Source organism: Olea europaea, chromosome 10 (assembly GCF_002742605.1).
Source record: "Olea europaea var. sylvestris chromosome 10, O_europaea_v1, whole genome shotgun sequence".
Taxonomy (NCBI): Eukaryota; Viridiplantae; Streptophyta; class Magnoliopsida; order Lamiales; family Oleaceae; genus Olea; species Olea europaea.
Window position 1 is genome coordinate 37,920,581 of NC_036246.1, and position 17,492 is coordinate 37,938,072.

Consider the following 17,492-nt stretch of genomic DNA (forward strand, 5'->3'; position numbering starts at 1 on the left):
ATGTTTTAACTCTCTTTTTGGGCCCACTTATTAAATTAGTAGGCCCATTTATTACTTTTGGCCATGAGATGCTACTTTGGAGAATCCTCTTCCATTGCATTGTTCAACTTCCGATGTGAGACGTGTAACTACAACTAACAATTATAAACATTTAACTGGTTGCCATGCTAGCTGCCAGGTTCATTTGTTTGAACTTTGAAGCTTTTATGTTTTGATTTTATTTGGAAGTTACATAAAAGTAAAGCAAAATAAATTAAAAGTAATTTCTATTAATACTAATCAAATTATTAATTTAATTTAGCATCTGGTTCGATACCGATTCGACCCTTGACCCTCTTCCTTTTCCAGGTTGATGCCTGTGTCGATTTTTAAAACATTGCTCTTTCTCTTCTGCACATTGCATTTCTTTTTTTTTTTCTTGTATCAAAATTTCACTTATGAAATTGAATGTGAATTATATTGTTCTTAGGGGAACTCCAATGCTAACACCATTGTATCATTTTGCACCATTTTTTGGTGCAAAGTTGCCCAATGCAACACCAAACTTTGCACCATTTTTTTGCAAAATGGTGCAAAGTGAATAGTATTGTACCAAATATGGTGCAACACTATTCATTAGACCATTTTTTGCATCAAATGGTGCAATGTCCGATTTGCCCTTATTTTTCATTTTTCAAAGATAATAGTTAAGGGTATTTGTGTTATTTTCGTTCTATAATGATAATGATAAGGATGATGATGATGATGATGATGATGATAATGATAATTAATTATACTATTAATTATATTATTAAAGTTTATTATTTTTAATAATATAATCATTAATAATTAACGTAATTATTAATTTAACGTAAAGTTTACATTTAAAGTTTAATTTAACGTAAAGTTTAAATTATTGAAGTTTATTATTTTTGTAAATTTAACATAATTGTTTATCATAAATTAATAATATAATCAATTATTTTGTCAATTTAACATAATATGTAAAATACGTGAATAATTTAGTAATCAACATATTTGTTAATTTAACGAAGTTATGATTTAGTAATTTATATAGTTATAAAATAAATAAATAATTTTTTTAAATAAATACATTGACAAAAATCGAAAGAATGAATAAAATAATAAAACATTGTTTATTTGATGTAAGTTTTGATGTAATGGTTGGAGAAGATTTTTTGTTTGGTGCAAGATTTGTTGCAAATTTTGGTGCAGCGCTAGAGATGGCCTTAGAATCATTCTGTTGCCATATACAAATGCATAGCATATTTGGCACTGGATACTATCATAAATATGATAGTCACCTCAAATCTTATGTTGTCATTTAAAAATTTATTATATATACATTTTTTATATGCAAATATATAATGTATGGTTCTTGACTAGAGTCGTCTAGAGAGGACACGAACCTGTGTCCTTCCGTCCATATCCCTTGGATGGATAGAGAGGGTTGACAAGTTTTGATTTTTTACATGTCGTCAATGAGTTGAAGTTGGAAGTAGTCATAAATCATGAATAGTTTAGTCATCGTTATTTTGTCAATCTTTGTAAGAGCTCTATTTAGAAAATAAGAAGGGAAAAGGATACATAGAAAATTGCATTCGGCATGATACTCGTAGTTGCATGTTATTCTATATTGATCTATTTGGTGCAAGTGAAAGACGGTGTGCTAATAGTTATATTCAAATATTTGTATTAAGAACTTACCGATAAACATTTATTCAGGAACATATTCTATTTTCTAATACATTCCATTGCAGCTAGGTTGGGTAACTGCATCAATTTGTTACTCAATGATCAACTCCTCTAATTCCAGTACGTATGGTTTCATAAACACAAGAAGCAAAGTACTCAACACGCTGCAAAATCCTATTTAAAATTTGAAAATATGCATTTTTTTCATGTATTTTTACACTTGTTTACTATGTCATTTTTTAAAACATGACATCTTTATATCCCATGTATCACATAGTATAATACATAGAAGAAGAAACAAAATAATCTTAATAGAGAATAATTTATAATATTAAACAATGATCAATATTTACTGAATTATTATTATTATTATTATTATTATTATTATTATTATTATTATTATTTACTTGGGAATATATGATTTTCCCCTAAATTGGATAGATGTTAAAGTGGGTTAGGCTGCTTCTTTCGAAACTCAACTTACTCTGGCCCATAATATGATTATGGCCCAATGGGCAATCCTCAAAAACTCGTTCCAAGTTAGGGAATTAAAAAGTGAAATTTTGGTTTTTCATTTTTAAAAAAGACTAGTAGTAAGCATGCGCGTTGCATGTCTTATATATCGATGAATGATATACGTACTATTTTTGAAGTATTAATATCATTTTTTTAAAAATAATAGAAGTAATTGATATTATTAATTTTAAATTTAAATGTAGAATGCACAATAATTGTGAATAAGGATATGGTACCTAAAAATGTCCCTTCGTTTTCAAACTTTGAGATTTTTGAAAATTCCACATAACACGAAGTTGACATGTTATAAGGAATGAAGTCTTCAATTTCCTCTATCTCAATCTACTTTGTGAGGGTGAGTTCAATTTCATCATTCACATTTGAGTATTATTGGGGGTTGTTGGCTCTTATTTTTCTATTTCAAAGTCAGTGCGTTTTTTCTTTCTCAAGCATAGGACAAAAAATTCCGATTGCGGCCTTAAACAACGTAGCTTGAATCTTACTACCGTGAAAATATTATATTAAAAAAATCTAAAGTGAAAATTCTATAAGAAACATTATTCTAACATAATGCAATACCTCCTAATTAAACATAATTAGTTTTAAAACTTCAACAAGGCCATTTTTGTTGGTGTAGATCTTAGTGGAACATTTTTGAAGTATGGATACTTTTACAGTCCACTCTTCTTCAAAGATAGTTGGTTATTTTATAAAAATATGATCGCAACTTTTGTTTGGTGACATCAATCCTACAAATATGAAAACAAATTTAAGATATGACAACAAAAATATATATGAACAATTAACAAAATGAAAAAAGTTAATATTTTTCAAATTAAATTGATGACCTCACTTATTTTGTTGATTTAGTGATGAATCAAACCTCATTTCTATTAGTGATTTCGACGATGATGTATTTATTTGTGATGCTGTCATCATTCAAAATTAAAAAGTTAGTGATACAATTAAATCCATGATATTAGAAATCAATTTGAAATGCAAATCAAGATAAATTATGACCAAAAGAAAAAACTTCACAATGATCATCAACTTAGAAATAGATTTTGAGAGAAAAATTACTTTTATTAACAATAGTTCTTACCATTTTGTGTTGATTTTTACTTATAAATTTTGAGCATAGAATAGAATGAGCAATGTTGGTTTTATAGGTATCATGGCATGGGGTAGAATAAGAAAGCGTGGTTGGTTTTGTTAGCTATAATGGTTATAATTACTTTCATATTAAATCCTTATTTGGCTAATTTTTTTTATAAAAAATTAATTAAAGTATAATTATGTTATCTAATTACCAAAGTTAATAAATGATATAACTTTGTTAATCAAAATACGTCTAACCTATGTTTGCCACTAATGTAAAGTAGGACTCATACTTTAATTCTTTTTTTGACACACAAGAGCATTTCCATAAAAATTTTAAAAACAAAATAGCCAGTTGAATGATAAGTCACTGTATTTTCATTTAATTTTGTTTTAGTAATTGAATGTCAATTAACTCCTTGTATTAATTCCAAACCAAATGATGTATATTAATTAAATAATAACTTCATAAGAAACCATAATGTAAATTATGAAGATTAATAAAAATTTTCAGAATAAAATAATCAATTGAATGTTTCCTAGATAATCCATACATTGGGTAAAAGTGATTGGAAGTAGAAAGGATTTTTGACAATTTTAAAAACTTACTTTAACATATTTGCAACCTTATTAATACATTAATGCAATCTTTCAATTTTGCAACCTCAACTAAGTGCTTGTTTAGTAGGGATTTTGTTAATTGATTTTTTGACCGTTAGATATAAAGTGGATTTTACTTGTGAGAGAAGAATTAAAAAATGACGGTTGAAATAGTGAAATAACAATAAAAAATTAATTTTAATTGGATTTTAAACTTTACCAAACATGCCCTTAATAGTAACTTAATGCATAAATTATAATATAAATTATGAAGATTAATAAGGGCTTTATTGATGAAAAATAAAAAATGTAAGGAAAAATTAATCAATTGAAAGACAAGTCATTGATTTTTCGTGTGTAATTTTTTTTTTTTAGTGATCGAATGTCCCAATTAATATAATAATGTAACCTTTGGCACATTTGTTACCTCATCGATACATTAATATAACCTCAATTAAATAATAACCTAATTGATGTATTGTAATGCAAATCATGAAGATTAATAATGGTTTTGTTGATGAAAAATAAAAATCGCTTTGTTAATGGAAAATAAAAACTAAATGAATGAATTATAATGTAAATCATGAAAATTAATAAGTGTTTTGTTGATGAAAAATAAAAATAAAAAATGCTTTGTCGATGGATAATAAAAATTGTAAGAATAAAATACTCAATTAAATGATAAGTCACTAAATTTTTGTTGATTTTTTATTTATTTAATAATTGAATGTCAGTTTCACTTCTCATATTAATTCCAACACAAATGATAAATATCAATTACATATTTCACCACTTATATTAATTCTAAATCAAATGATAAATATTAATTAAATTGGTAATAAGGGTTTTGTTGATGAAAATTAAAAATTGTAAAGAAAAAATCACTTGAATATTAGTCATTGAATTTCCATGTGTAATTTCTTTTTTATTCAGAATGTCCTCATTAACATATTAATGCAACTTTTAAAATATTTGTAACCTCAGTTAAATAATAACTTAATGGATGAATGATAATGTAAAGCATTGAGATTAAAAATTGCTAAATAAAAACTCCTTGCATGAATTATAATGTAAATCATGAAGATTAATAAGGGTTTTGAAAAATAAAAAATTGATTCTTTGGTGAAAAATAAAAATTGTAAAAACAAAATAGTCAATTGAATGGTAGTTATTGAATTTTATTTTATTTTATTTTTTGATATAATTGAATGTTAATTTCACTTTTTATATTAATTTCAATCCAAAATGATAAATATCAATTAAATATTTCACTCCTTATATTATATTAATTCTAAACCAAATGATAAATTCTAATTAAATTGGCATTCCAATTCGAGGGTACAGTGAACGTATAGATAAATTTGTAAGGGTAAATTTGGTATTTAAAAGTTTCTCCATCATCCCCACTTTTAATATATTGTAAATTATTAAGAGAGAAAAAAATATATATACATATATATTATTTTATTTTTTTGACCCACGTTTCAGTTGATCATGGATTAGACTTAGAGGCTGTATTGATCCATAAATCCCTTTTATACAATATACAAGTTGAAACGTTAAACGTAAACTAAGTCTATAATAGAACTTAGCACGAACGTGCAATAGTAATTATTTAAGGCTTTTAAAGTAATTACTATTTAGGTAGAACTTTGGGAGAAAGATGCGATTTAGATTTTTTTAATAGTATAATTTTTCTTAAATTTAAGGACTGAGCTTCAGGTTCAGGAGCTCAGTTCATAGGGGCCTCACAGGCCTCTCGCTATTTGGGGTCGGGCCCCACACGTATTAAAAAAAAAATTGTGGAGCTCGCCTCCACCTCTCTCTCTCATCTGGTAGGTCCTTGTGTACGTGCATCATTTTCCTAAATTTAATCCTTAATTCCTTTTCAAACCAAAAATATACAGCAAATTGATATTAGTTAATGTGAGATGCTGATTTAGGGAGACAATAGTAGGGATTCCCCTGTCAAGTTTGATATGTGAAAGGTTTCCTTTACACATAAAGCTGTACAAATTGTGTCTTTACCAAGGTAGATATGCTTAGTCTAGGAATAAGTTGAAGTTGTACAGAGTCTTTTCGAAGCTTTCTTTTCTATGAAAACTTAGAAGCTTTCTTTTCTATGAAAACTCTGGTGAATATCAAATTAAACAGGCGAGTTCGTTGTTCTTACAATATTAGGACGACTACAGCAATATTTAATCACACTAACGGAAATAAATAACATTTACTAATAATTCATGATCAACAACTTTACGTTGTGTGCATAAGATAATTTTTATTCATCTTATGCTTATTGAACGATTGTCGAGGAACTTCTGCAAGAAGTGTAGTGATCCACATATCTTTCCAGTGACATAAATTAACTAGTTTATCGAGACACCTAGGCCAGGTTCATTGACCATTATTTTAGGTTTACAAATCAAAAGATTCATTTCTTCGTTTTTTTTCTCTTCTTTTTCTTTCTTCTTTTGTTGAGAAATTTTTTTTCCATTCAAACTAATCCCTATCCAGCAAAATCAATATTTCAAAATGAAACGACGTCACTTCTTTAAATTATCATAAATTCTTAGTATGAGTAACGTATGGATCCATTGGTATATGTCCCAACATGACATATTAACCTGTTTATGGGAAGAGAAAATTGTACTATTAGTCCTTCGCCTATTATTTAAATAGTAAGTTAGTCATTAACAGTTAGAAAATGAACAAATAGATTTTCCATCTTTTATAATCAGTAACACACAGTCAGTCCTAGTTAATAGAGATCGTTCAAATTTCCATTAACTTATCATGTGACCCTTCGGGTTCAACCTAATGAAGCTAAGTCTTTCTTTTCAACTTGGATTGATGCCTGGAAATTTTAATCGAGGCAAGGAGAGAAGTTTTGTTTATCACGTGTCAACTTAATAAATATTTAGATAATTATTGCATAAGATATGATTTAGACAATAACAGTGTAAGAAAGTGGTGTTAATTACAGTAGAAATGATGATAAGATAAACTTGAATAAAAAATAAAAATTTTTAGAGCACATACATTTTTTTCTTTTTATTGGTAAGCTCTCATTTAGCTCCATTTGTGTTGTTATTATTATTATTTTAAGTATCCTATAGCAATTTGGACTCAACTTCTTAAAAAGATCGAGCTTGACATTTATCTTTAATTTTAATAACATAATCAATTATTTATAATATAAAGTGTCGAAATCTCTTTTGAGTCATCATGTGATGTGACTTGTAATAACACACCTTACTTCAAAATTTTAGGTCCCGTACAAGGTTAAAAAATACTGCCCTCGAGTCCCCTTTTTTTCAAAAAAAAAAATACATTTTTAAATAGTATTTTGACATCATTTTAATCACGTATTTTTCAATAAAATAATATTACACATAAATTCAAAACTTTTCTTTATTTTTAACCACATATTTCCCATCAATACATCATTCAAAAATTCATTTTCTCCATCAAAATGGGGTTCAAACAAGGGCACTATATATTAATTTATAAAGTTGGACGTATGAGTATCGTATGATGCTTTTACAGTTTTTTTTAACATTTTTTATCGTTAATAATATATTATGCAACTATAATGAAAGATTGAGGACGATTTGTACGACTATAATAAAAGATCAGTGACCAACTTCTTCAATTTAAAGTTTAGAGATCAACAAACCATTCGAGGTGAGGACAAATCGTGGAATCACCTTTCTTAAATTAAAAGTATATAACTCGTGAAGTATTAATCAACCACCTCGATTTAAACTATTCTTGACCAGTCCTTGTTCATTTATGGAATCTAATTTGCTATAATCGTGCGAATTTCCCTTTGTCGAAGTGAATTTGGCATTTAAAATTGATATATACATGTTGGTATGACGTTGCAATGTTCTACTTAAATTCATGTTAGAAGAGCATCGTTATAAAGTAGTACAATTAGTTCTGCAAATGGAAATATTTCTAAGGTCAATTGTATAATAATTTATTTAAACTGCTAGATCAACACCCATTCTATGTTTAACAAATTGCTTCTTTAAAAAGTTTCTTTCTCCTCTGCTCGTGTTAACTCGAACATGAAATCATGGTTTTAAGTGTCCATCGAACTTGAGGTAAGATGAATAAATAAAAACAATTTTTTTTTTATGAACCGATCAATCTAATGATATTTTAAAATGTTTTCATTTTATTTATTTATTTATTTATTTATTACTTATAATTAGATCGAGTTTCAAGTTTGATCTCATATATTTTTTTATCTAACTGATTTGATTCATATAACCTTGATTGAGAGTAGGTAGTCAAGTGTCAATGTGCCAATCATAACCATTATGGCTCGAACAAAATTCAACCTACCCAGTAAGCTCCTGCTTGATAATAATTAAAATAGAAATCATTTTTTCTCAAATTAATTTTCAACCACACATTCTCACGATAAAATATTCTACACATAAATTCATACTTTTTTTCTCTACTTTTTAACCAAACACCCTTTAAAAAATCACTATTCGAAAGCTCATTTCCCAAAAGTTTTAGCCCCTATTTGAGTTCCATTTTACTTTAATACACTTTTCTTTTTCTTTATTTTCATGCACACATTTTTCAATAAAATAACATTACACATAATCTCAAATTTTCTTTATTTTCATGCACACATATTCTTCAATGATTATTATGTTAAAATATACTTTTTCCAAAAGTTTATTAAAGTGGAGCCCAAGCTAGTTTATATTATAATGTTGGAAAAAATTCAAATATAAGATTTTAACTCTAACAATTTCAAAATTAAGAAATAATGTTTAAAATTTTAAAAATTAGATATTATTAAAATTTGTTTATGTAATTATTAATTTAAAAAATATTTTTATTAATTAAATATTAAAGCCACAAATTTATACAGTTTGGTCACAAATTATAGAATTAATTGGATATGAATTATTTCTGGATCACATATCAAAAATTTTACAAATCACGAATATTTCTATGTCACTAATAAAAAAAATTATAGGTCATGGTCACAGATCAAAAAATTTATAAGTTATAACTTATTTGACGGTTACAAATTATAAGTAATTTCTCGATCATAACTTAGTAAATTGTGGATCACAACATTTTTTATGTCATGTATTATTTATTGATTACAAAATAATTAATTTATTGATCACGATCAACAAAATAATTGGTTATATATTAACTAATTTATGGTTACAATTAATCAAATAATTGGTCACAACTACTATCCATTTCCCATCCCACCTCACTAGCTATTCAGCTACACCACCGCCTGCCACCTCCGCCTTTACCACTACCACCTCTAATAGCTTACCACTCCACGGCACACAACCCCACAAAAAAATAAAAAAATCCTCAATCTGTCACCAATACCACCACCACGATCGCCTATATCAACAAAAATCACCGTAACCGTCAGTCTAACAAAATCAATGCCACTGTCACCTCCATATCTAACAAAGCCACCACCACCCCTAGATCCAACAATGCCACTGTTAGATCCACGCCATTCGATCGACTGTCGATCCTCCACCACCATCTCAACCAACAAAAAAATAGCTAAAACACGTAAACACCAAAATCACCATTCATTGCACGAGGCACCTCAACGTGCGACTTATCTACGTAGCGACGATGATGTCACTACTGGCGGCACTACAGTAGAGAAGCCTTGCCGACCTTACGAGAAGCTTTTGCTCATGATACTACTTAGAGAAGCCTTGTTGACAACGGCACTTGGTCTCGTGTAGTGCTACTCTGGCATCTAGGCATTTGGCAACGAAGGTGAAGTAGACAGGAGAAGAAGTAGAGTAGAGTAGAGTAGAGAGAGAGTGGGTTGAAGAGAGGATGGAAATTAATATCAGGGTTTGGGGTTTGAGCATATAATTAATTGAATTTTATAATATTATTATTTAATATTAAAATATTATCTAATCATCTGATTTTTGTACATATAAACTATAATTCTAATTTTTGAAATGCAATCTTTAAAAGTGGGGCTTTATGTAATTTACAATATAGCTAGTCGTTATCATGTGCGTTGCACGAATTTTGTATTTATCATATTTTTATTACTGTATGAATTTTAGTTTTTTTGGAAAAGATAAAAAACAATAATATGCCCACAAGAAAACCACAAAGGTCATATGAAAGAGGAGAAGCCGAGAGGAGCAGTCACAGAGAGAGATTGGGCGTTCTTCATATGGAGGCCGAGAGAAAGGCCAAGAATATAAGCCAAGCAAGTGACCAAACAATGTAAGTTAGGTTAGGGTTATTTAGTGGACTAAACAAGGCTCGACTCAAAATAATGGGCTTCAAATTAATACCATAACCCTCCAAGGAAATGGGACGAACCGTGAGCAACATTATTAACAATAGGTTGCTTCTAACGGTCCATAGGAATGTGGATTGGGTTGTCTCGATAATTGTGTCGATATACTAATCAATCATATGGCCAATGTTGATTAATAATAGAACCGGGGTTACATCATAACCCGAGGGGTCGTTTGACAACAAATTACCGAACAAAGTCAAATTTCAAGATTGTAAATTTTTCGTATATACAATTAAACAGAGTCGAAAAATATGGCTCAAAATCAATTATGTCTTCTTTAAATTCCAGTTACAGCTCAATTTCTGAGCATGCAAATCATATTTACGGTATTGAAAAGGAGCTTTCTCGTGGTTCATACAATGAAACAATATGTGAGTTGTGTAAATAAGGGGATATTGATAATACCATGGCATTGCTTTCACAAATAGAGGCTCTAGGGTACCACCCAAATTCAATATTTTACACTTATTTAATAACAACTTTTGGACATTAGAATCGGATACAATTTTCAATGAAATTATACTTTCGGGTTGTAGACCAGGAATTAAAGTGTTCAATGCATTGCTCAAAAATTGTTTGAGAAAATGCCTCTTGGAACTTGCAAATAAAGTCCCGAGAGTTTTGTTTTTCTCTTCACACTGTGCGGAGAGATAGTTTGTCATCTCTCCGCACTTTGCATGGTCTTTTTTTTTTGCTCATGTACGGAGATTTTTTTATTTTTGTCTCATGTAGTTTATATATGCTAAAATTATTTTTATTATTTTTATGTTGTTGGCATGATGCTTGTATGGAAGAATATTTGTCAATCGGCATAAACAAAATTCTTCACAAAATGCAAAAAATAAAAATGCATAATAAATCTTCTTATTACGCTAATAAAATTACAATAAAATTTTTTTAAAGATAACATAAAAAAATCATTTTTATCTTCAACAAAAAAATACATTTAAAAATTAGTAATTTCATAACCATTTTTTAACTCTCGAAAATACAATTATAAAAAAGGAAACAATATTGAATTATAATATTTAATACTTAAAAAATTCAATATTAAATAAATTTTATACATTTATAACAAATTATAAATCCACATATGCAGCTTACCGTATTTGCAGGCAGCTTATCGTATTTGTAGTCTACCGTATTTGCAAACAACTAACTGTATATGTTGCCTACCGAATTTGCAAACAATTTACCGTATTTTCATCTTACCGTATTTGTAGCTAATCGTATATGCTGCATATCGTATTTGCAACTTACCATATATGTTGCCTACTGTATTTGCAGCTTACTAAATTTTTATATACTTATTTTTACACTTACAAATATCAAGAATGCAGAACGTCGTACATTTTCTTATCAAACCGAATTTAAAAAAAATTTCAAATTTTTATTTTTTCAACATAAGTATAAAATAGATATTAAATATATATGAAACACAAAATATAAATGCATATGAATATGATGCTGAATCTTCAAATTTCCAATATTGAATTACACAAAATTTAGAAATATAATATTCACACTCAATTTAATCATATCAACACTATTAAAGAATACAAGCAAAATAATTTGTATATAATTTCTATAATCTCGTATATTTCTTATTCAAGTATGAAATATATAAGTATATTTTTTTAGATGACATAATACTGTTATACAATTGTAAAAATAATTTACAATTATTTTCTTATATCGTGAAAATATTTCTAGATATTATTTCAAAAACTTTCTAAAAAACTAAAATTCATACACTAATAAAAATACGATAAATGTAAAATTCGTGCAACGCACGTGACAGTCACTGTGCGGAGAGTTTTTTTAAACTTCACACTGTACGAAGAGTTTGCCAACTCTCCGCACTATATGAAGTTTTTTTTTTTGCTTTTTTTACTCTGCACTGTACGGAGAGTCCGCACAGAATGTTATCTCTCTGCACTGTGCGGAGAGTTTTTTTTTACTTCGCACTGTACGGAGAGTTTGTCAACTCTCCGCACATGGTTTGCTAACTCTCCGAACTATGTGGAGACTTTTTTTTTTTTTAAAGGTCATGCATAAAGAGTTTTTTTTTTTTTTTTTGCTCATGCCAGTTTATATTTACTAAAATTTTTTTTTTTTTTAATGCTAGTGACATGATGTGTGGAAGAATATTTGTTTGACATAATTATTTTTTTAATGTTAGTGGGATGATGTGTGGAAGAATATATGTTTGACATAATTATTTTTTTAATGTTAGTGGGATGATGTGTGGAAGAATATTTGTTTGACATAAATAAAATGGAAAATAAAAAATAATATCATGCATAATAAAATTGAATTCATTTACTTTTGTATAAATAGTAAACTTTCCTTCCTCTTTTTATTAGAAATTAAATATTCGTGGCAAAAATCCTGGACCCAAACTTGACCCAACACTGTTGCAGGCTTGTAGCTCTATTGTACTGTACCTCGATGGAAGGACCCATTTGTTATTCTCTTCATAGGAACCATCGCCCAATTGTAAAACGCCAATCAAATTTTGTACCTGAAAGCTGTGGGCATTTATTGAATCGGCCTTGTCTTTCCACCGCCACATTGCCTTTATTTTAGTGCGTCTGTCTCTCTACACCTTGCACTTGTATTCTGCGTTTCCTCCTCCTTCCCTCCCTTTGCCTTCTTGCCTTTTGCTTCTTCTATTGATTCTAGCAACAAAATTTCTGATTCTTATTTTTGCCCAGTAATTTGGAAAAGAAAATGGCACTGAAACTTAGCTTCTCGCCTCACAAGATGCCTTCCTTTCCTGATGCTCGTATCAGATCTCACAGGGTTTTCATGGCTTCAACTATTCATTCTCCTTCTATGTAAGTTTTTCTTTTAATTTTAATTTTGGATTTGAATGATACAAAATTGGAATTTTATGAGATAGATTGGTGCACTGAGTGTAATTTTCCTTAAATTCTTTTTTATTTTGTTTTTTGTGGGGGTGGTATTTGTGTTTTTCTTCCATAAAAATGAAGTGGGTTCAATCAAGATCGGATTTTTATTTCTCGTTACTAATATTTTGATCTGGGTTTAAAGCTATTCTTATTTGTATTGCCATTTCAAGAATTCAAGTTCGGTGTTCCACGTGTTTGACCAAATTCAATGTATAAACTGTATTTTAACGGTTCCTTTTAGATAATTTCCTGGCTGGAGAATATTTTTCTTCTTTCTTTCATGAAATTGTGTACAAAAATGAATTTTTTCCCCTCACTTCTACTGGTTAAACTGATTTCGGGATCAATTGGTGAGGAGTTTTTTTAAAAATTATTTTATCAATTTATTTCGGGGTGGGATTGGGAGTTTTTGTATCATGCATGTCATTTTATGTTTGTTTTTTGGACTTATCCTAGATGATCTCAATGTACCCGATTGTTTATTTAAAAAGTATTTCTGACCCTTTCTTTAAGAATATGTTCTATTATTCAACAATTAGGTTCGACTTTATAATCTCTGATATGTTTTAATTTTGTGTGTGCTTGAGGTGGTTTCAGCTACAATGTGAAGTAGTTTACAGCATATAGTGCAAAGGGTAAACAATGTCATTGTCGGCCCGAATTGGACAATTTTTTTTGCTTTTTTCCCTTTGTTAAACATTCTAAATTGTGTGTTTGTAGCGATATTTGATCGTACTATACAATATAATGGACAACAATAATGGATAATAACCGTGTAAAGAACATCAGACGGAGAACTTGAAGCTGCAAATAAAATAGTTACATTTCTTCTGCCAACTTTAATTGATTAAAGGAATAGCTTGAAATTTTAACTAAGTTTGCTCGTTTTATATGATTGAAAGATTACCAAACTTCCCCAACTCGTAGCCCTTCTTGGTGGTCTTTTATATGAATATTGAGAGGTTGGTTAGAATCATGAAATCTTTAAATGATTAAGATTTGCTGGCTTCAACATTTTCTACCTGTATTTTGACTTTTTATTTCTGTATTAAAGAGGTTGGTGGTCTTGTACTGTTTCTTCCTAGATTGGTTCCTTGTGTCATTTTCTGTCACGTTTCTAATTTTCTACCTATATTATTTTTTTCTTCTCCACACTCTAGCCCTACCTCATGTTGATGCCTCCTCTTCGCAAAGGATGGGAGAGGAAAAAAGTAAAGAAAAGAAAGAAACGACAGCGACTCATCACCAGTTGAAGTGCTTGAAATTTGGAACATGTTCATTTTTATCTTTTATTAAATTGAAACTGTGAATTAATTGGGTGAACTCATGCGTAATATTGTAGTCTAGATACCTGGCGAATGCTTCGTCTACAACGTCAGTGAACTAATGTTCCAAAATAATTCTGAGTGCAAGTTGGTTTTAATCTTTGGACACCTAAGAGTTTGAGTCCTTCAATTATTGCTATTCACGTAATTATATGGTGCTCGGTGTTGGACAAAATCGTGGAGAACAAAACTTCTATAGTAATTAAGACTTCAGTACCTGGATTTGTTAAAGTTAACTTACATTTATATGAACCGAAGTATTGTAGGTTAATGAATCAAGGAAATTATCTCTCTTGTTTGCAAATTTATTGCTTTGTGCCTTGCAAAAATTGAACTCTTAGTTTATGGAGCAGTTTATTTCTTTGTTTTTGGAATGTCATGTTATCATCACATTCTGTTGAATACAGGGAGGTCGGAAAAGTTAAAAAGCCTTTCACACCGCCAAGAGAGACGCATGTTCAAGTGACCCATTCCTTAGCACCAGAAAAGCGCGAGATCTTTAATTCTCTGAACAATTGGGCCGAAGAGAATATCTTGGTGCTCCTAAAGGATGTTGAGAAATCCTGGCAACCCAGTGACTTTCTACCCGAGCCGGCATCGGAACGCTTTGACGAGCAGGTCATGGAGCTACGGAAAAGATGCAAGGAAATTCCTGATGATTATTTCGTTGTGTTGGTTGGAGATATGATCACAGAGGAAGCACTTCCAACTTACCAGACCATGCTTAACACCCTAGATGGAGTCCGAGATGAGACGGGTGCTAGCCTTACTCCATGGGCTATTTGGACTCGAGCATGGACAGCTGAAGAGAATAGGCATGGTGACCTTCTCAACAAGTATCTTTATCTCTCTGGACGGGTTGACATGAAGCAAATTGAGAAGACAATTCAATACCTGATTGGCTCCGGGATGGTAAGTTTACTGTTATCTCAGATATTAGCCCTGTTTGGTGGAGATTAAAAGCAAAATTTTAGTCAATTTTGATCAAAGTTGACGAAATGTGTGGTTGAAAAGTTGTTGGTCCTATTAAATATGTGGCTAAAAATTATTTCGAATTTGACTTATTAAAATCTTGATTTTAATCAATACCAAACAGGGCATAGTTAATTGGTTTTGAAATTTTTTAATAAACCCCTGGATGCCATACAAACTCTCTCTTATTGCTTGAATTTCTTGGTGTCTTAACATATTTCATACTATATCTATATGAATTTGAAGAATTAAAGCTTATTAGATCAAATTTCACTTTTAGTAGCGGTGACATTAGCAGTTCCTGAATCTGTTTATCTCCTCTTTCCCTCTCACTTAATCGCCTATGTGTGTGCATGCATGCTTGTCCATTTAGTGCATGTTTGATAAGAAGTACTTCAATTTCACGTTCTGATATATACCCATGTATTTCCCATTTTGTTTGTAAAGCGAATATGACTTCTCTTGGTATGTACTAATATTAACTTAATTTTTAGTAGCGGTGACATTAGCAGTTCCTGAATCTGTTTATCTCCTCTTTCCCTCTCACTTAATCGCCTATGTGTGTGCATGCATGCTTGTCCATTTAGTGCATGTTTGATAAGAAGTACTTCAATTTCACATTCTGATATATACCCATGTATTTCCCATTTTGTTTGTAAAGCGAATATGACTTCTCTTGGTATGTACTAATATTAACTTAATTTATCTTTCTTTTCGCCTTTTTATTTTCTATCGTCTGCCAAATCATCTTACTTTCCCAATGCCCGCCATTCCATTCTGTGTTATAATTTAACTTACGTGTGATAACTGATAGGATCCTCGTACGGAGAACAATCCCTACCTGGGATTTATCTACACTTCTTTCCAGGAGAGGGCTACCTTCATTTCTCATGGAAACACGGCTAGGCTTGCCAAGGAACACGGGGACCTGAAATTGGCTCAGATATGTGGTATCATTGCTGCGGATGAGAAGCGCCATGAAACTGCCTATACCAAAATCGTCGAAAAGCTCTTCGAGATCGATCCAGATGGCACTGTATTGGCACTTGCCGACATGATGAGGAAGAAAATCTCTATGCCGGCTCATCTGATGTACGATGGCCAGGACGATAATCTCTTCGAGAACTTCTCTTCTGTAGCACAGCGGCTAGGAGTCTACACTGCCAAGGACTATGCTGATATTTTGGAATTTTTGGTCGGAAGGTGGGATGTTGAGAAGTTGACTGGTCTTTCTGGAGAGGGGCGTAAAGCACAAGATTACATATGTGGCTTGCCTCCTAGAATTCGAAGGTTGGAGGAGCGGGCACAATCGAAGGTCAAGCAGGCATCATCCGCCCCCTTCAGCTGGATTTTTGGTCGAGAAATCAAACTTTGAACGCTGCGCTGAACTTGAGGACTCTTCTTACAGCCTTCTTATAAGCAAATATATAAGGTCGGTCGATGGCCATCTGGTCTGTGTCAAGAAATGCGTTAAGAGTTTAAAAATGTTCCAGTGGTATATTTCTTGTTCGTTTATTTGATAAGTAAGTTTCAATCAGATATCACTGACACTTCGTCTCGAGTTAATCGACTCGAGTGAGGAGACGATATCTTGTTGCAATCTTTGTTTCTTTATCAGCTCATTACGAGTAATGTAAGTAGAATCTTGTGCTTGTTTACAATTTAAGAAAGCTTGTGGTGTTGCTATGATGATTCTCATTGGATTAAATTCACCACTGGTGTTTGCTAAACCTTTAATGAATTTTTTATGTTGGTTATTATGCGTCATTTAAAAAAAAAAAAAAAAAATTTCTAGCAAGACATTGAATTCAACTTTGTTAACAGATCCAAACCCCACAAATATTGAAAAGGGCAGTTATATTACCATCCCAATTTTATTTTGTTTTTTCTCTTTTTCATTGCATTTAAGGTTTTCAACTTTTGATAATTATTGCACTTATTTTGCTAACCAGTTTTTACAATATTCAGATTCTCAACCTTCCATTACTAACCACAGCTCATTTTTGCTGACGATTTCCTTTCAACAAG

General features: G+C 30.4%; 1 protein-coding gene across 1 annotated transcript; it reads left to right on the top strand.

The window, feature by feature from the left end:
• Nucleotides 1-12,739: 12,739 nt before the first annotated feature.
• Nucleotides 12,740-17,205, top strand: LOC111402128 (stearoyl-[acyl-carrier-protein] 9-desaturase, chloroplastic-like). The gene is made up of 3 exons (XM_023030213.1): nucleotides 12,740-13,092; nucleotides 14,900-15,404; nucleotides 16,279-17,205. Exons 1-3 carry the CDS (start codon nucleotides 12,986-12,988, stop codon nucleotides 16,837-16,839), a joined length of 1,173 nt encoding a protein of 390 aa, XP_022885981.1. The 5' UTR covers nucleotides 12,740-12,985; the 3' UTR covers nucleotides 16,840-17,205.
• The last annotated feature ends 287 nt before the right edge of the window (nucleotides 17,206-17,492 follow it).

Coding starts and splice junctions, on each gene's coding strand:
- LOC111402128 (XM_023030213.1), top strand. CDS start 12,986: ATGGCACTGAAACTTAGCTTCTCGCCTCACAAGATGCCTTCCTTTCCT. Junction 13,093..14,899: donor ACTATTCATTCTCCTTCTAT/GTAAGTTTTTCT, acceptor TGTTGAATACAG/GGAGGTCGGAAAAGTTAAAA. Junction 15,405..16,278: donor ACCTGATTGGCTCCGGGATG/GTAAGTTTACTG, acceptor GATAACTGATAG/GATCCTCGTACGGAGAACAA.